Source organism: Zonotrichia albicollis, chromosome 35 (genome assembly GCF_047830755.1).
Source record: "Zonotrichia albicollis isolate bZonAlb1 chromosome 35, bZonAlb1.hap1, whole genome shotgun sequence".
Classification (NCBI taxonomy): Eukaryota; Metazoa; Chordata; class Aves; order Passeriformes; family Passerellidae; genus Zonotrichia; species Zonotrichia albicollis.
Window position 1 is genome coordinate 3,837,438 of NC_133853.1, and position 19,885 is coordinate 3,857,322.

The 19,885-nt window shown below is 49.5% G+C and overlaps 3 protein-coding genes and 1 long non-coding RNA gene across 4 annotated transcripts; 3 read left to right on the forward strand and 1 right to left on the reverse strand.

Moving 5' to 3' along the window:
- The first annotated feature begins 1,855 nt into the window (after nt 1-1,855).
- LOC141726475 (uncharacterized) lies at nt 1,856-5,266 on the forward strand. The gene is made up of 7 exons (XM_074531381.1): nt 1,856-2,022; nt 2,150-2,223; nt 2,309-2,440; nt 2,543-2,622; nt 2,926-3,040; nt 3,246-3,335; nt 5,141-5,266. Exons 1-7 carry the CDS (start codon nt 1,911-1,913, stop codon nt 5,264-5,266), a joined length of 729 nt encoding a protein of 242 aa, XP_074387482.1. The 5' UTR covers nt 1,856-1,910.
- A 2,259-nt stretch (nt 5,267-7,525) lies between these two features.
- Nucleotides 7,526-8,454, forward strand: LOC141726476 (uncharacterized). Its single transcript, XM_074531382.1, has 4 exons — nt 7,526-7,726; nt 7,811-7,948; nt 8,115-8,359; nt 8,430-8,454. Exons 1-4 carry the CDS (start codon nt 7,526-7,528, stop codon nt 8,452-8,454), a joined length of 609 nt encoding a protein of 202 aa, XP_074387483.1.
- A 20-nt stretch (nt 8,455-8,474) lies between these two features.
- Nucleotides 8,475-9,168, reverse strand: LOC141726494 (uncharacterized). The gene is made up of 3 exons (XR_012577696.1): nt 9,075-9,168; nt 8,861-8,920; nt 8,475-8,509 (listed from the first exon to the last, which is right to left on the reverse strand). It is a non-coding gene; the product is annotated as an uncharacterized LOC141726494 (long non-coding RNA).
- Nucleotides 9,169-12,607: 3,439 nt separating this feature from the next.
- LOC141726477 (myosin-binding protein C, fast-type-like) lies at nt 12,608-19,235 on the forward strand. Its single transcript, XM_074531383.1, has 6 exons — nt 12,608-12,646; nt 13,311-13,362; nt 14,899-15,031; nt 16,342-16,466; nt 17,818-17,940; nt 19,039-19,235. Exons 1-6 carry the CDS (start codon nt 12,608-12,610, stop codon nt 19,233-19,235), a joined length of 669 nt encoding a protein of 222 aa, XP_074387484.1.
- The last annotated feature ends 650 nt before the right edge of the window (nt 19,236-19,885 follow it).

Consider the following 19,885-nt stretch of genomic DNA (forward strand, 5'->3'; position numbering starts at 1 on the left):
TCTCCCACTCTTCCCTCCCTCACATTTCCTTTCCTTTTTGCCCCTCACATTTCCCGCCCTTTTCTCCCCTCATGTTTACTGCTCTTTTCTTCTCTCTCATTTCCTCACATTTTTTCCTCTCACCTTTCCTACCATTTTTCCTCTCATTTTTCCCACCCCGTTTTCCCCCACATTTCCCCCTTTTTACCTCACATTTTCTGGCTTTTTCCCCCCTCATGTTTCTCACCCTTTCCCCCCTCATGTCTCCCACTCTTTTCTCCCCTCACTTTTCCTGCCCTTTTCTCCTTTCATGTTTCCTAATATTTTTACTCTCACTTTTCCCACCCTTTTATCCCTCACATTTCTCATTTTTTGCCTCGCATTTTCTGCCTTTTTTTCTCTTCATGTCTCTCACTCTTTTCTCCCCTCACATTTCCCACCCTTTTCTCCCCTCACATTTCCTGCCCATTTCTCTCCTCAAATTTCCTGCTCTTTTCTCCGTTCACATTTCCAGTTTTTCCTCTCACCTTTCCTACCATTTTTCCTCTCATTTTTCCCACCCTATTTTCCCCCACATTTCCCATTTTTTACCTCCTCACATTTTCTGCCTTTTTCCCCCCTCATGTTTCTCACCCTTTCCCCCCTCATGTCTCTCACTCTTTTCTCCCCTCACAATTCCCATCATTTTTTCTCTCATATTTCCCACCCTTTTTTCTCTCACGTTTTCCATTTTTTACCTCACATTTCCCACTGTTTTCTCCCCTCAAGTTTCCCACCCTTTTCTCCCCTCTCATTTCCTGACATTTTTTCCTCTCACTTTTCCCACCCTATTTCTCCTCACATTTCCCTTTATTTTCCTCACATTTTCTGCCTTTTCTCCCCTCAAGTTTTTTGCCATTTTCACCCCTCATGTTTCCTGCTCTTTCCTCCCCTTACATTTCCCATCATTTTTTCCTCTCACTTTTCCCACCCTATTTTCCCCCACATTTCCCATTTTTCACCTCCTCACATTTTCTGCCTTTTCCCCCCCTCATGTTTCTCACCCTTTCCATCCTCATGTCTCCCACTCTTTTCTCCCCTCACTTTTCCTATCATTTTTTCCCCTCACTTTTCCTAGAATTTTCCCCCTTACATTTCCCATTTTTTTACCTCATGTTTCCTGCCCTTTTTCCCTCATGTTTCCCATCCCTTCCTCCCCTCACGTTTCCTGCTCTTTTCTCCCCTCACACTTCCCACCATTTTCTCCCCCTCATATTTCCCAACATTTTTTCCTCTCACCTTTCGCACCTTTTTGCTCCTGCCTTTTTCTCCCTTTCATATTTCCCCCTCAAAATCAGCATTTCCCCTCAAGTCTTCCACTCCTGGCTGTCTCCATGTCCATCACCCTCACAGCCCTTGATCTTTTTTACTATCCATAAGTTTTGGCAGCTCAGGACTGTTTCTTTGTTTCATTGCTGCTTTTTAATAAGTTATTCTCTATAAATAAAATGATTCTGTATATTCTGTATATAATATAAAAGATTCTGTATATAATATATTCATCTCTGTATATAATATATACAGAAATGTATATAATATATACATTTCTGTATATAATATAAATGAAATTTATTCTATATATAATATATAAGAAATTGTTCGTTATGTAACAGGTTATGTAAGAGGGATCCACAGGTGGAACGTTCAGTTTGGAACACTGGGGGTGTCACAATGGACGCTAGGCGACACCTCCCGTGTTCCACGGAGGAGCTGTTGGTGGGACAGCAACTCTCAACCCTCAGTGTCCACCTGGACATCGACCAGAGCGGACGCAAGTGCCCAGCTGGGTGACAAACCTGCGAGCACAGCTCACTCTTGCCTTTAAAGTAATACGATTTCCACTCAACTACACTTAACATCCCATTCTCTGAAGAACTCCCTTCTTCTGAAGAATGGAAGCGACTTCTCCAAGCCTGCCCATCATGAGCTGGGAGAAGCCTCGTGTTTCTAAAAAGAGCAAATATGAAGCGGAGCCAATCGAGATGACCAGGGTGGAGCAACTCAGTGAGTGAGGGGCCCTTAGGGATTGGGCAGGGCTGGGGCCTAACAGCAAACGGAAGCCATTTTCGGCTGCTTCCTCTCTGCTGTCACAGCACTCCCTGAATTTCTCCCTTCTCTCCCTCTTTGTTAGATGATTGCTGGATTCCTACTTATGCTCGCCACTCCGTGGAGTTCATCTATGATTTTGCCACCGATCCTAGCAAGGTATATCCATGTTTGATGGTGGTTGGCTCTGCTCTCTCAAGGCCCTAGGTGTCCTCATGCTGATCCGTTGTCACTGTCCCCCCAGTTCCAGGAGGAGGAGCAGAAGGAGGAGTTCCTGCACAACATCTCCAACCTGTGCAGAGAATCCATTGTCCATGATTTCTCTGAGGACCTGACTGAGTTCTCCAATAAATACAACCTGGTGGACTTGATTGAGGTGAGGGGGCAGGGACCCTCGTTACCCTGTGAGGGCAGGGCATGGCTCTGGTGGCACTGGGTGCTGGCAGCTGCCATGTTCCAACCCAGCTGTGCTCTGCAGACCATGCTGAACCTGGAGCCCAAGGATGAGATTCGCAATCGCCTGCGGCGCCTTGCCATGCTTGCCTTTGCTGGACTGAGGTAAAGGCCCAAAGGCCTTCAGGCCTTTCCCTTCCCTTCCCTTCCCTTCCCTTCCCTTCCCTTCCCTTCCCTTCCCTTCCCTTCCCTTCCCTTCCCTTCCCTTCCCTTCCCTTCCCTTCCCTTCCCTTCCCTTCCCTTCCCTTCCCTTCCCTTCCCTTCCCTCCTTTTTTCCTCTCACTTTCCCCACTCTTTTTTCCCCTCACAATTCCCATTTTTCAATGGGAATTGAAAAACGCAGCACCTTTAGTGGTGCTGCAGGAGACCTTGAGGTGCTGCTCCAACCAGGCCTCTCTCTTTTGGCAGCACCATCGGGGCACTGCTGGACATCAAAAAGGTTTTAAGACTCTGCTTCAACAGCGTCTTTTTCCTTCGTCCAAGCGCGGAAATGCCGGAGGAGCAAGAAAACCTCTGCACTCGGGTGAGTTTTGGGAGCACTTGAGAAGCTTCCAGGCCTACTGGGCTGCAGATTCAGTCTCAGCTTTCCACCCTCATTTCCTCATCCCTTGCTGGGTTCCAGCACTGCCCGTTCCCGTGGCATTTCCTCACATTTTGGGGTCAGATCAGAGTCCTGGTGCTGTGAGGGACAGCGGAATCGTGACCGTTGCTCTGTGCCCCCCTTGCAGGCCCTGCTCACCATGGACACCATGCTGCAGGTGATGATGCTCAACACTCCTGGCGCCAAGCGCAGCGAGATGATGCAGGACATGCTGGAGGTCAGCACTGAGGGGGGAAGGGGGAAGGAGCCTCCCTGCACGATTTGCTGGAGGCTTTACTTCTTTGAATTGCTAAAAATTTTAAATTAAGAGGATTAAATTAAATTAATTAAATTAAATTAAATTAAATTAAATTTATTTTAATTTAATATTAATCTTAAATTAAATTTAAATTAATTTTAAATTAATTTTAAATTAATTTAAATTTTGAATTTTAATTAAGTTGGTAATTATTATTAATTATTTATTATTTAATTATCAATTAATTATTATTAATTATAATATTAACTATATTATATAATATTATATTATACTATACTATATTATACTATATTATACTATATTATATTATATTATATTATATTATATTATATTATATTATATTATATTATATTATATTATATTATATTATATTATATTATATTATATTATATTATATTATATTATTATAATATATAATAATTATATAATTATATAATGTTATATATTATAATATTATACATTATTATAAAATACTATATATTATATTTATATATAATATATATTTATATATAACAATATATAAAAGATATCTATAATATAATAAAATATGATATAATATAATATAATATAATATAATATAATATAATATAATATAATATGTTGTTATGTTATGTTATGTTATATTCTGTTATATTATATTATGTGTAATTATATATTATATATATTTATATATATTTATATAATATAAAATATATTATATACTATACATTATTTATATTCTATATAAATTATATTAATTTATAATTTAAATATTAAAAGTTATGAAATAATATAAAACTTATTTATTGTTAATAAATAATTTATTTACTTATTAATTAATTTAAATTTTAAAGTTTTAATTAAATTGCTTGTGTCTTGGTTTGGAAAGACAGGAGTCTTCTAAGCTTCTCCTGAAATGGAGAATGTAAACTTTACTTTTCTGAATTGCTATAAATTTTAAATTTAATTAAATATATATAATATTTATATATTTAAATATACATATTTACATAATATAATAAATTATATTATAGTATATACATATATTATAATAATATAATATATTATAATATAATAATGTTATATATAATTATATATAATATATATTATATATTATATATATGATATATATAATATATATCTAATATAGTATATATTTATATATATTTTTATAATATAATATAATATAATATATATAATACATTATAATTTATTTATATTATATATATAGATTAATATAAATTTTATTTATTATTAAATAATTTAGTAATAATTAATTAATTAAAATTTTAAATTTTCAATTAAGTTGCATGTGTCTTGGTTTGGAAAGACAGGAGCCTGCTAAGCTTCTCCTGAAATGGAGAATGCAAACTTTCTTTCCTTTTCTGAATTGCTATAAATTTTAAATTAAAGGGATTTAATTTAATTTAATTTAAATTAAATTATTTAAAATTAATTTTAAATTAATTTAAATTTTTAGTTTTTAATTAAGTTGCTTGTGTCTTGGTTTGGAAAGACAGGAGCCTGCTAAGCTTCTCCTGATATGGAGAATGCAAACTTCCTTTACCTTTCTGAATTTCTATGAATTTTAAATTAAGGGGCTCTGAAATAAATAAATAAAAAAGGATGAAATAAACAATGCTGGTCTCTAGAACAACAGAGACAGCAAAGTCAGAACTCAACCTGACACTTTATGTTGGCAGCAATCTAATTGGAATTGTGATTGCAGTCTACCTGAAGTGTCAGGTGTGGTTCTGTTGGAGCAGGGTTCTGTGTTCTTGTAGAAAAGGAAACATAATTACAGTATTCTGCAGAATTACAGTGTTCTTCTTCTGAAGATCTATTGGAAGAAGAAGCAGCTGCAGTTTTTTCTGGGGAATCCAGTGGAGAAAGCCGTGCTGCTGTTTTAGATTATAAAAATTATAAATTGGATTATAAATGGATTGATAAACTGGATTATAAATGCTTGGCTCCTCCCTCTGGGCGGAGCATCTCCCAATGGGATGTTACAGTTCTTATCAGTCACGCACTGATATTTAACAGCTTATCAGCAAAAGTTCTTTCTCAAGGGAGGAAGAACTTTTTCTTTTTCTTCTCACCTGCATTTGCTGTGTTTGCAGGTTCTGCTGGAATACCTGCTGTCTGACAGGGCAGAAGTGCAGGAGAGAGCCATCGACAGGATTAAGGCACTCTGCCATATGCTGACTGACACTGCCCCCAAGGAGGTATGGACTGCTCACCCTCCATCCCTGTGTCCTGGCACAGCCACAGCCCCAGAACTGCCCTCAGACCTCACCTCAACCCTTCTGCTCCTCTTCCTCAGGATGATGAAGATGAGGATGAGGAAGAGGCTCCCAGAGCCCAGATCCAGATCCCAGTCCTGGGCAAGCTGCTGGGCAATCTGTTTTTCATGCTGTTCAAGCCAAATGAAAGCATGTCAACGGTGGTGGAGATTCTCAGCACCCTGATGGCGTTCCTCTCTGAGCAGAAAAGTAAGATAAGCTGTGGTGGGCTGCATTCCCCACTTAAACCTATTTGTCCTCCTTGGCCTTGTGATGGCCCCTTGTTCTTGGTGTGGGTGCCACCATCACTTCTTTTTAGGTGACAACCCAGAGAGTTATGTCCAGCCCCCAGAAGATTGGGAACCTGAGATCACCTCCTGGGTGAATGCATCCAACGCCTGGAAAGTTGAGGTATGGAGCCATCCCACCTTGTGGGACTCTCACCTGTGGTATCAGCGGGGGGATTTGTGTGTGAAAAAGGGCACGGAATCAACGGGGACGTCCCTGGTGAAATGAGAATTGTGAGGAATTGTGGGTAAAAATGTGAGGAAAGGGCGGGAAACGTGAGGGGAGAAAAAGGGTGGGAAACACAAGAGAAAAATGGTGGGAAAAGTGAGGGGGAAAAGTGGGAGAAATGTGAGGGGAGAAAAGGAAAGGAAACATGAGGGTAGAAAAGGGAGGGAAACGTGAGGGGAGAAAATGGAGGGAAGCGTGAGGGGGGGAAGGGTGGGAAAAGGGGATTAAAGGATAGGAATGTAAGGGGAGAAAAGTGGGGGAAATGTGAGGAGGTAAAATGGCACTGGCTGGCACTGACCTCTGCTCCCTTCCTTCCTGCCCCAGGCCTTTGGGAGATACCTTGGGCCGGATGAGAGGATGGGAGTCGTCCTTGAGGCCATCGAGATTTTGGGACGCTTCAACATCAAGAACAAGGATGGGCCTGTGGCATTTCTGGAGGAGGTCATGAATACCCCTGAGATGTGGCTGATGGATGTAAGTGACCTGTGGTGGGATTGCTTTGTCTTTGAGCCCTGCCAGGTTCCTGCCTCCATTCCCCTCCTGAAGCCACCTTGAGGCAGCTTAGCAAGATCTGCCTCACCTGCTCTTGCTGTTGTTGCTGTTTGTGCTTTTCCCTGGTATTTTGCCCAGGGTGCTGATTCCAAACCTCTGTTCAGATCTGGAATTAACCTCTGTTCAGATCTGGAGGAAGGTCTGAGCAGAAGGGCCCAGCTGAGGCACATCTTGCTTGGGGCACTCAGTGCTCACAGCCAGTGCGTGGTTTGCTTGTCCTGGGAAGTGCTGCTGTGCTGATGCTGAGCTGCCCAGGGGAGCCAGTGAGGCTGCTCCTGCATTGCCTGTTGGATGTTGCAGATGTGCCTCTGGGCTTGTGTGTGTTTGTGGTTTGGGGCCTGGCTGGGAGGTGTTGTGGACCTGTAGGGCACGTGGTGGAAGCTTCCAGCAGCAGCGTCTGAAAGAACAGCCTCTGTAGTTCCCCACACATGCAAAATGTGGCCCCATAAAACGCCGATAGAGTGTTGTCCCCATGCACATGAAGTATGGGAGTGCTGTCCTCAGACACCTTTTTGCCATCTGTGCCTGGTGTGGTGGCCTATTTTATCTGAATTTCCTTAAAGGGATGGGCAGGGCAGCCCAAGATGCAGCAGCAGCAGCACCCTAACCTGTGTTCCCTGCAGGTGCCAAAGGTGGTGAGACACATCTTTCAGTACTACAACGAGGAAAACACCGCAACTGCTAACAACTTTCACTCCCTCGTTATCTTCCTGGCCGATAAGTGGACTGACAAGGTCGTCCCCACAGCTCTGGAGGCCACACCAATTTTCAGGTACTGGCCCTGACCCACCTGGAGGGCTTTTTTCCTGTGGGGAGGTTATGGCTGCCAGACCCAAGCCCAGGCTGCGCAGCCATGTTGACAGCGCTCTGCCTTGCAGTGACAATGTCAGCCTGTGGAAGGCCATGTTCTCCGTGCGTGAAACTCTGGAGAAGGTTGTGAAGGAGCTGCAAGTCCAAATCCAGGACTGGCAGGATGACATCTTGACTGGGCAGCAGAAGTCGTGCCTCACTTTCTTAGCTGTGAGTCCTCAGGGAAAGCCCACGTGGCCTTGCCCTCAGCCGTGCCAGGGGAGCCCTGCCAACTCTCTGCTTCTTTTTTTCCAGATGCTGACCTACGGTGATGTGCTGGAGAAAAGAGTGAGGCCACTCTACAAGAACATGAGACTTGTGAAGTCTCCAAAGAAGGAAATGGTCCCTCTGGTCCTCAGGGCTCTGGAGACTCTGTCGGAGAGTGACGATATGGTGAGCAGGCATCTATCAGGGGCAGAATGTGGCACCTGGACTCTGAGGTCTCAGAGAATATGGTGGCTTGGGGATGGTGCTCTGAACGCCCTGCCTGCCATGATGTGGCCTGCTGGCTGTTTTGAGAGCTGAAATTCTCACAGAATGGAAACTCTCTTGTACACAGGCCAAGAAAATGAAAAGCCTCCTGCCCGAGATGCTGAAATTCCTGGGAAATTGGTCCTGGGACATTTCAGTGATGGCTCTGGACACCTTCCGCAATGTTCTGGGGCAGCTGAAGAAGAAAGAGGCCAGCAGCATGGCTCTGAAGGCCGTGGAGAGACTCTGGAAACTGTTTGATGCGGTAAGGCTGAGTCTGACACCACAGAGGGGCCCTGGGAGCAGCACTGGAAGCAGGTCCTGCTTCTCTGGGCTCTCCTGGGATGGATTCTGGGCCTTGCAGCCCACGCAGGTACAATCCCGATTTGCGCCGATCCTTCAGAGCGGTGAGGATCAGGCCGGTCTGAGCTGCCAATGCAGCAATGGAGGGATCCTTCTCTCGTGTTTCCATTAATCCAAGTTCTACAACAAAAATGGAGCCCAGATGAGGCCTTGTGGAAGCGTTTCCCTCCCTATTCTCCCCTCACATTTCCTGCCCTCAGTTTTTCTACCCTTTTCTCCCCTCACCTTTCCCTTTTCTCCCTCACATTCCTGCCTTTTTTTCCCTCACTTTTCCCTCCCTTTTCTCCCCTCATGTTCCCCACCATTTTCTCCCCTCACCTTTCCTGCCCTTTTCTCCCCTCATGTTTCTTTCCCTCTTTTTCCCCTCACGTTTCCCGCCATTTTCTCCCCTCACATTTCCCACCCTTTTATCCCCTCACATTTCCCTTTATTCCCCTCATAATAATCCCCCAAGGCTCCCCACTCACTCACCGGTGAGAAGCGCATCCATGGTCGCCTCATTCCGCCCTGCCAGGCGTCGTGCAGCCAGCCCTGGGCACAAAGCTCCATCAGCCCCTGCTCCTCACCAACATGGCCGCCCTGCCCTCCCCTCAGCAGCCCGGGGGTGGAACAAGGCAAGATGGCCGCCAAAGCCACCTGTGATGGCAGGGAAGGCACAAAAGGGATCCTGGGGACTGGGACTCACCTAAGAATCTGAGGGCCGCCTCTCGCATCGAGGCCTGAGGGCTCAGCAGATAGGGCTGGCTCTCCAGCACATATTGTTCAGCCCTGCTGCTATCATCATCATCATCGTCGTCGTCATCGTTGTCATCATCGTCATCGTCGTCATCGTCCTCGTCGTCGTCATCGTCATCATCATCGTCGTCGTCATCATCAAGCGAAGAATGCCCTGGCGTTTGAAGGTCCCTCTCAAAGGCACAGCCACGACCGGTCAAAGTGAGGGCAGAGATCCAGATTCTAGTCCTGAGGAAGCTGCTGGAACATCTTTTCAAGGCGCTCAAGACACAAAAAGCTGATTTATGCCTCTGGATGGCCTCAGCCAAGTTCATCTTTGGGCAGGAAGGCAAGAAGAGCTGGTGTGGCCACATGACCCCGACGCATCTGCTGGTGTCACAGAACCTGAAATATCTGAAATATTCTGAAAATGCTGCAGGCCACAGAGAAGAATCCTCGGATTCTGGAATCTCTGGATCTCTGAAATCCTCGGGGAGGAGTTGGTGTGGTTAGATCCAAGCCCAGCCACAGACCACTCTGAACCCCCTACATCTATTATTAGTTTAGATAGACAATTTAGATAAGTAAACAAGATAGATAGATTATATATGTTACTAACATCAATATACTAGTAACATATAGATATTATTAATAGATATTACGAATTTTACGAAAATAGAAACATTAGGAATATAGACATTAGGAATATAGACATTATTAGGAATATAGACATTAGGAATATAGACATTAGGAACATATACTATGTTATTAATCTAATAAACGTTGTTGTTCTATTATATGTAGTAGTTTGATATATATATAATCTTTTTAAATGAAATACCGAGCTTACTTAAATTGACTGCAGAATTGATAATGAGTGCACCATAAAGGTGCAGAGGAACTTGGTGGGGAAAAAGTGAGAATTATGGGTGGGAAAAGTGAGAAGGAAAGGGTGGGAAATGTGAGGGACAAAATGGTGGGGAACGTGAGGGGAGAAAAAGGCTGGAAAACAAAGGTGAAAAGGAGGTTAAACTTTAGTGAAAAGGATGGGAAATGAGAGAAAGAAAAGATATGAAACAGAAGGGGAGAAATGGTGGGAAACATGAGGGGCAAAAAGGGCAGGAAACATCAGGGGGAGAAAATGGAAGAAAATGTGAGGGGAAAAGGTGGGGGGGGGATGTGAGGGGAGAAAAGGGCGGGAAATGTGAGGGGAGAAAAGGGGGGAAATTGAAGGCAAAAAGGACAATAAACTTTGGAAATGAGAGGAAGAAAAGGCATGAAACAGAAGAGGAGAAATTGTGAGAAACATGAGGGGAAAAAGGGGGGGAAATGTGAGGGGAGAAAAAGGGGGTGAAAACATGAGGGGGAAAAAAGGTGGGAAATGGAATTCAAAAAGGAAAGTAAACTGGAGTGAAAAGGAGGGAAATGAAAGGAAGGAAAGATAGGAAACAGAAGGGGAGAAAAGGTAGGAAATGTGAGGGAGAAAGGGGTGGAAAATGTGAAGGAATGAAGGAAGGAAACGTGAGGGGAGAAAAGAGCAGGAAACGTGAGGGGACAAAATGGTGGGGATCACGAGGGGCCAAAGGGCAGGAAATCTGAGGGGAAAAAATGAGAATTGGAAGGCGAAAAGGACAGTAAACTTGAGTGAAAAGGGCAGAAAATGAGAGGAAGAAAAGATATGAAACAGAAGGAGAGAAATGGTGGGGAAAATGGGGGGAGAAAGGGGAAGGAGCCATGAGGGGAAAAAGAGCGGGAAACGTGAGGGGAGAAAAGGAGGGGGGGAAATGTGAGGGGAAAGAAAGGTGGGAAATGGAAGGCAAAAAGGAAAGTAAATTGGAGTGAAAAGGACTCGCTTAATGACAGAAATTAAAGGACGGAAAGGTACAAAACAGAAGGGGACAAAAGGGAAACATGAGGGGGGGAAAGGGTGGAAAACATGAGGGGAGAAAAGAGCGGGAAACGTGAGGGGACAAAATGGTGGGGATCGTGAGGGGCCAAAAGGGCAGGAAATCTGAGGGGAAAAAGTGGGAATTGGAAGGCAAAAAGGACAGTAAATTCAAGTGAAAAGGATGGGAAATGAGAGGAAGAAAAGGTATGAAACAAAAGGGGAGAAATGGTGGGAAATGTGAAGGGAGAAAAAGAAGGAAACTGCGAGGGGAGAAAAGAGCGGGAAACGTGAGGGGAGAAAATGGGGGAAACGTGAGGGGAGAAAACGCACCAAATTGAAGGCAAAAAGGATGGTAAACTTGAATGAAAAGGATGGGAAATGAGAAGAAGAAAAGGTATGAAACAAGGGGAGAAAAGATGGAAAATGTGGGTGGAGAAAAAAGCAGGAAACATGAGGGGAAAAAGGGTGAAAAACGTGAGGGGAGAAAAGCGAATGAAACATGAGGGGGAAAAAAGACAGGAAACAGGAGGAAAAATGGGTGTAAAAGATAAAGGGAAAAAATGCAAATAACATGAGGCCAAAAATGATGGGAAATGTGAAGGGACAGAAGGGCGGGAGGTGTGAGAAGAAAAATGTTTGGAAGCTTGAGGGGAAAAGGGTGGGAAACGTGAGTAAAAAAGGGGAAAATGTGAGAAAAATTACCAAAAAAAATCCCTGGGGTGCTTGGATTCCTTAATGCTGCCGCGGCCAAAGCAAATCCTTGCAGTGGATTCTGTGGGAATTTGGGGGGTCCTGCTTGGTCCCTCCCAAAATCACACAGGGAGGGACCCCCAGGTTTGTTCCATTTTGGACCCTTTTTTGGGGGTGTCTCAATTTTTTGGGGGACGGGGTCAGGCCCTTAGGACCCCAATTTTGGGAGGGGGTCCCCAAATTCTGGGGGAGCTTGCACCCTTGGGATCCCAATTTTGGGATAGTCCAAATATTTTGTGGGATGGTCCCTTTTTTGGCCGGGGCGGGGGGGTGGGGGTCACGCCTTTGGGACCCCAAATTTTGGCTGCGATGGTTGCACTCCAAGGTCGTCTTTTTTAGGGAAGGGTCCCCAAATTTTGGGGGAGCCCCATTTTTGGGAGGGGGTCTCACCTTTGGGTTCTTTTTTTTGCAGGCATCCCTAAATTCCCAAATGTTTGGGAGGGGTCGCACCCTTGGGAACCCAAACTTTGGGGGGGTCCCCAAAATTTTAGGGGCGGGTCGCACTCCAGGGTCTCTTTCCAGAGGGGTGGACCTCAGGTTTTTGGGGGGGGTTCTTTTACTTGGGGGGGTGTCGCTCCCTTGGGAACCCAAATTTTTGGGGTTTCGCACCCCTGGGACGCCAATTTTTTGTGGGGGGGTCCCATTTTGGGGTCCCTTCACCTCGATCCCATTTTTCCGGTGGGAGGGGGGGAATTCTCGCTCTCCTCGCTGTTCCCATTGCCATAAAAACCTCCCATTCCCATGGCAACCGCCGTTCCCCCAATATCCACCTCTCCCTCGCCGCTGTTCCCGTTACCATGGGAACTGCTCAACACCCCCACCGCTGTTCCCACGGTTGAGCTTCCTCCCCCCGCGCTGCTGTCGCCATGGAAACTCAGTATCCCTCCCTCCGCGCCGTTCCCATGGTAACCGGAAATTTATGGAAATTTTATGGAAATTTCGGAGAAAATTTGAGAAATTTTGGGGGAATTTTGATGGGATTTGGTGGAGGCTGAAGCGCCTCAAGAAGATCGAGGTGGAGCCCAAGAAGAGCGAAGGTGGGGGTTTGGGGAGGATTCGGGGGATTTTGGGAAATTTATGGAAATTTATGGAAATATATGGAAATTTTATGGAAATTTTGTGGAAATTCTGGAGAAAATTGGAGAATTTTGAAGGAATTTTGGGAGATTTTGGAGGGATCTAAGGGGGATTTGAGGGAGGCTGAAGCGCCTCAAGAAGATCAAGGTGGAGCCCAAGAAGAGCGAAGGTGGGGGTTTGGGGAGGATTCCGAGGATTTTGGGGAAATTTATGGAAATTTGTGGAAATTTTATGGAAATTTCGGAGAAAACTGGAGAATTTTGGGTGATTTTTGAGGATTTTGGGGGGATTTCGAGGGTGAAAGGAGCTCAAGAACCTCAAGAGCAAGGTGGAGCCCAAGAAGAGCGAAGGTGGGAGTTTGGGGAGGATTCCGAGGATTTTGGGGAAATTTATGGAAATTTATGGAAATTTTATGGAAATTTTTGAGAATTTTGGAGCATTTTGGACGATTTTTGAAGGAATTTTGGGGGATTTTGGAGGTTTGGAGGACAGGGGAGGCTGAAGCGCCTCAAGAAGATCAAGGTGGAGCCCAAGAAGAGCGAAGGTGGGAGTTTGGGGAGGATTTGGTGGATTTTGGGGAAATTTATGGAAATTTATGGAAATTTATGAAAATTTCAGAGAAAATTGGAGACATTTTGGGTGATTTTTGAGGGATCTAAGGGGGATTTGGAGGATGGGAGAACCTCAAGAAGATCAAGGTGGAGCCCAAGAAGAGCGAAGGTGGGGGTTTGGGGAGGATTAGGGGGATTTTGGGGAAATTTTATGGAAATTTATGGAAATTTTGGAGAAAATTGGAGAAATTTTCAGTGATTTTTAGGGGTTCCTGGGTGGTTCTTTGAGGTTCTCAGGTGGAATTTTGGGGTTCCCAGGTGGAATTTTGGGGTTCCTGGGTGGTTCTTTGAGGTTCTCAGGTGGTTCTTTGGGGTTCCCAGGTGGTTTTTTGAGGTTTCCAGGTGGAATTTTGGGGTTCCCGGGTGGTTTTCGAGGGTTCTCAGGTGGAATTTTGGGATTTCTTGTTGGTTTTTTGGGGTTCCCAGGTGGAATTTTGGGGTTCCTGGGTTGTTCTTTGGGGTTCCCAGGTGGAATTTTGGGGTTCCCAGGTGGAATTTTGGGGTTTCCAGGTGGAATTTTGGGGTTCCCGGATGGTTTTTGAGGTTCCCGGGTGGTTTTTTGGGGTCACCTGGTCTCACCTGTCCCCCCCAGCCTTCATCCGGAAGCTGGACCCCTGAGGAACCTTCAGGATTTTGGATTTTTGGAGGTTCTCAGGTGGTTCCTTGAGGTTCCTTGGTGGTTCTTTGAGGTTCCCAGGTGGAATTTTGGGATTTCTAGTTGGTTTTTTGGGGTTCTGAGGTGGAATTTTGGGGTTCCTGGGTGGTTCTTTGGGGTTCCCAGGTGGAATTTTGGGGTTCCCAGGTGGTTTTTTGAGGTTTCCAGGTGGTTTTTTGGGGTCACCTGATCTCACCTGTCCCCCCCAGCCTTCATCCGGTAGCTGGACCCCTGAGGAACCTTTGGGATTTTGGATTTTTGGGGGTTCCTGGGTGGTTCTTTGAGGTTCTCAGGTGGTTCTTTGGGGTTCTCAGGTGGAATTTTGGGGTTCACAGGTGGAATTTTGGGGTTCCCAGGTGGTTTTTGAGTGTTCTCAGGTGGAATTTCGGGATTTGTAGTTGTTTTTTTTGGGGTTCACAGGTGGAATTTTGGGGTTCCTGGGTTGTTCTTTGAGGTTCTCAGGTGGAATTTTGGGGTTCCCAGGTGTTTTTTTGAGGTTCCCAGGTGATTTTTGGGGTCACCTGACCTCACTTGTCCACCTCCAACCTTCATCCAGATGATCTTTGGGATTTCCTTGTGGATTTTGGGTTTTTGGAGGTTCTCAGGTGGTTCTTTGGGGTTCTCAGGTGGTTCTTTGGGGTTTCCAGGTGGAATTTTGGGGTTCCTAGGTGGTTTTTGAGTGTTCTCAGGTGGAATTTTGGGATTTCTAGTTGGTTCTTTGGGGTTTCCAGGTAGAATTTTGGGGATCCCGGGTGGTTTTTTGAGGTTTCCAGGTGGAATTTTGGGGTCACCTGGTCTCACCTGTCCCCCCCAGCCTTCATCCGGAAGCTGGACCCCGCCTACCAGGTGGACAAAGGCAACAAGATCCGGCTGATGGTGGAGCTCAGCAACCCCGACCTGCCCCTCAAGTGGTACAAGAACGGGCAGCTCATCAAGCCCAGCAACAAGTGAGTGCCAGCTGGGCACAGGTGGGCACAGGTGTGCCCCAGGTGTGTCCCAGGTACCCCCAGGTGTGTCCAGGTGTGCCCCAAGTGTGCTCCAGGTGGGCACAGGTGTGTCCAGGTGTGCTCCAGGTGTGTCCAGGTGGGCACAGGTGTGCCCCAGGTGTCCCCAGGTACCCCCAGGTGTGTCCAGGTGTGCCCCAAGTGTGCTCCAGGTGGGCACAGGTGGGCACAGGTACCCCCAGGTGTGCTCAGATGTGGCTCAGGTGGGTACAGGTGTCCCCAGGTATGTCCAGGTGGGCACAGGTAGACACAGGTGTTCTCAGGTGTCCCTCAGGTGTCCCCAGGTGTGCCCCAGGTGGGCACAGGTGGCCCTCAGGGGTGTCCAGGTGTACCCCAGGTATGGCATAGGTGTGTCCAGGTGGGCACAGGTGTGTCCCCAGGTACCCCCAGGTAGGCACAGGTGTGCCCAGGAGTGCCCAGGTGTGCCCCAGGTGTGCCCCAGGTACCCCCAGGTGTGCCCCAGGTGGGCACAGGTGTGCCCAGGTGTCCCCAGACACTCCCAGGATTGTGTCCAGGTGTGCTCCAGGTGTCCCCAGGAACCCCCAGGTGGGAAGAGGTGCCCCCAGGTGTGTCCTCAGGTGTGGCAGAGGTGTTTCCAGGTGGACACAAAGGAGTGCCCTCAGGTGAGCACAGGTATGCCCAGGTATTGCACAGGTGTTCCCAGAAACTCCCCAAGTGGGCACAGGGGTGCCCCAGGTATGGCATAGGTGTGTCCAGGTGTGCCCAGGTGGGCACAGGTGGTCACAGGTATGCCCAGGTATTGCACAGGTGTCCCCAGGAACTGCCCCGGTGTCCCCATGTGTGCCCAGGTGTGTCCAGGTGGGTACAGGTGTGGCACAGGTGCCCCCCAGGTGTGCCTCTAGGCATGCCCAGGTGTGCCCAGGTATCCCTCAGGTTTCCCCAGACAGTTCCAGGTGGGTCCAGGCATCCCCAGGTGTGTCCAGGTGCATCCAGGTGTGCCCCAGGTGGGCACAGGTGACCCCAGGTGTGTCCAAGGTGTGCCCAGGTGCCCCTCAGGTGTCCCTAGCTGTCCACAGAGATCGCCAGGTGGGCACAGGTGTGTTCAGGTGCATCCAGGTGTGCCCAGGTGTGTGCCCAGGTGTGCGCAGGTGTGTCCCTAGGTGCCCCCAGGTGTACCAGGGAGGTTCTCAGGTGCCCCCAGGTGCCCCCAGGTGTGTGCCCAGGTGCACCAGGGAGGGTCTCAGGTGCCCCCAGGTGTGTGCCCAGGTGTGCCCAGGTGTGCCCGTTGCCAGGTACGTGTTTGAGAACGTGGGCCTCAAGCGCATCCTCACCATCAACAAGTGCTCGCTGGCCGATGACGCCGCCTACGAGTGCCGGGTCAACGACGAGAAGAGCTTCACCGAGGTCTTCGTCAAAGGTGGGCACGGGGGCACCCAGGGGGCACCTGGGGGGCGCACCTGGGTACCTGGGGGGCACCTGGGGGGCACACCTGGGGTACCTGGGTGGGGTTTTGGGGGGTGTTTGGGGGCACCTGGGTACCTGGGGGGCACCTGGGGTACCTGAGGTACCTGGGGGCACCTGGGGGGCACACCTGGGTACCTGGGGGGTACCTGGGGGCACCTGGGGGGCACACCTGGGTACCTGGGAGGGCACCTGGGGGCACACCTGGGTACCTGGGGGGTACCTGGGGGCACGTGGGGAGCACACCTGGGTACCTGGGGGTCACACCTGGGTACCTGGGTGGGGTTTTGGAGGTTGTCTGGGGGCACCTGGGGTACCTGGGGGACACCTGGAGGGACCTGGGGGGCACAACTGGGTACCTGGGTGGGGTTTTGGAGGTCTTGGAGGTGCCCATGGAGGTACCTGGGGAGGGTTTGAGGTGCCTGAGGGGCACCTGGGGGGCACACCTGGGTAGCTGGGGGGCACCTGGGGCACCTAGGTGGAGTTTGAGGGCACCTGTGGAGGTTTTGGGGAGTCCTGGGGGCACCTGGGTGGGGTTTTGGGGGTCTTAGAGGTGCCCATGGAGGTTCTGGGGGCACCTGGGGGGTTTTGGGGGGGTTCTGGGGGCACCTGGAGGGGGTTTGAGGCACCTGTGGGCACCTGAGGGCATCTGGGAGGGGTTTTGGGGGTCTTGGAGGTGCCCACGGAGGCACCTGGGGGCACCTGGGGGGTACCTGAGTGGGCACCTGGGGGCACCGGTGACCATTGGGAAGGGCCCTGAGGACCAGCAGGTGGTGTCCCCTCGTCTGTCCCCTCACCTGTCCGTGTGTCCATCTGTCCCAGAGCCACCAGTGACCATCGTGAAGGGCCTCAAGAACCAGAGGGTGGTGTCACCTCACCTGTCCCCTCACCTGTCCGCTGTCCCCTCACCTGTCCGTGTGTCCGTCCCTCACCTGTCCGTGTGTCTGTCCCAGAGCCACCAGTGACCATCGTGAAGGGCCTCAAGAACCAGAGGGTGGTGTCCCCTCACCTGTCCGTGTGTCCGTCCCTCGCCTGTCCGTGTGTCCGTCCCTCGCCTGTCCGTGTGTCTGTCCCTCACCTGTCCGTGTGTCCGTCTGTCCCAGAGCCATCAGTGACCATCGTGAAGGGCCTCAAGAACCACAGGGTGGTGTCCCCTCACCTGTCCGCTGTTGTCCCCTCTCACCTGTGACCCTCACCTGTCCGTGTGTCTGTCCCTCACCTGTCCGTGTGTCCGTCCCTCACCTGTCTGTGTGTCCGTCCCTCACCTGTCCGTGTGTCTGTCCCTCACCTGTCCGTCTGTCCCGCAGAGCCGCCGGTGACCATCATGAAGGGCCCTGAGGACCAGCAGGTGGTGGTGGGCGAGCGCGTGGTGCTGGAGGCCGAGGTGTCCGAGGAGGGCGCGCAGGTCATGTGGTACGGGCCAGCCGTCTGTCCGTCCACACTGTCCGTGTGTCCATCAGTGTGTCCATCCACACTGTCCTGTGTCCCTGTGGCCATCCAAGTGTTCATCCATGTGGTCGTGTGCCCATCCTGTGTCCATCCACACTGTCCATGTGTCCATATGTCCATCCTGTGTCCGTCTGTCCATCCTGTGTCCATCCACACTGTCCTGTGTCCATCCTGTGTCCGTCCGTCCATCCTATGTCCATCCTGTATCCATCCTGTGTCCATCCACACTGTCCGTGTGTCCAACCTGTGTCTGTGCATCCATCCATGTCCATCTCCATGTCCACCCCCTGTCCACCTTGCGTCCATCTCCACGCCCACCCCAAATCCACCTCATGTCCATCCCCGTGTCCACCTCATGTCCATCTCCACACCCACCTGGTGCCCACCCCACGTCCATCTCCATGTTCATCTCCACACCCACCTCATGTCCACCTCCATGTCCACCCTGTGTCCACTCTATGTCCATCTCCACACCCACCCCATATCCACCCCATGTCCATCCCCGTGTCCACCCCATGTCCACCCTCTGTCCACCTGTAGTCCACTCCATGTCCATCTCCATGTCCATCTCCATGTCCATCTCCATGTCCATCTCCACACCCACCTGGTGCCCACCCCAAATCCACTCTATGTTCACCCTGTGCCCACCTGGTGTCCACCCCATGTCCACCTTGTGTCCACCCCATGTCCATCTCCACACCCACCTGGTATCCACTCCATGTCCATCTCCATGTCCACTCTGTGTCCACCTCCATCTCCACTCCAAATCCACCCCATGTCCACCTCATGTCCACCCGTGTCCACCTTGTATCCACCTGGTGTCCACCCCAAATCCACTCCATGTCCATCTCCACACCCACCTGGTGTCCATCTCCATGTCCATCCCGTGTTCATGTCCACCTGACCCCATGCCCACCCCGTGTCCATCTCCGCATTCCCCCCATGTCCACTTCATGTCCACCCCAAATCCACCTGGTGTCCACCCCGTGTCCATCTCCATGTCCATCTCCATCTCCACTGCATCTCCATTCCATGTCCACCCCATGTCCACCACACACCCACTGCACACCCACCCAAAGTCCACCTGGTGTCCACCCCATGTCCATCTCCACACCCACCTGGTGTCCATCTCCATGTCCATCCCATGTTCATGTCCATCTCCACTCCATGTCCACCCCATGTCCACTCCATCTCCATCTTCTTCTCCATCATCTCCATCATCTCCATCTCCACTCCATGTCCACCTTGTGTCCACCCCATGTCCATGTCCACCTGACCCCATGTCCACCCCGTTTTGCTGTCTTTCAAGAGATGCTGGACTTATTAACAGAAGAGGGAAGAAAGGCCCTCAAGTCCCACGTGCGCCAGAGCCTGCTCCCTCTCTACTTCCACTGCCATGATGAGAATCAGATTGTTGCTGAGGTGAGCACTTGTGGCCAGCTGCTGTCCCCCTGGCAGGGGCTTGGGCTGCCTCCTGCCCCGGCACCTTGCAGGCTGCAGCCTCCTTCAGCCTGTGCCCTGGACTGTGGGGCCATCTGTGCGTCTCTGTTGCTCTCCAGGCCTCCCGGGAAACGCTGCATTCCTCAGCCAGATTCCTGAAGAGGACGGATATCCAACAAATGCTAGACGTGGATCAGAGCATTGGCGAGTGCCTGGTAAGAGCAGCCGAGGACTCCCAGCCTCAGCACGGCCAAGGTCCCTGAGGGCGGCGCTCAGTGTGGGGGAGTGGCAGCTGTGCCCGCTGCTGCACCCAGAGGTCGCGCGGGCTCTTCTCCCGCAGGCTCCCGCAGGCCCGAGTCGGGTGCCCTGGGAGTCCGGGCCCGGCGGGGCTGCGGCGCGGCACCGCGGCTCCCCGGGCAGCAGCCGGCCCTCTGCCCCCTGCCCTCGGGAGCCCTTGGCCAGAGGCTGTTGGCGGCGCCTCAGGGC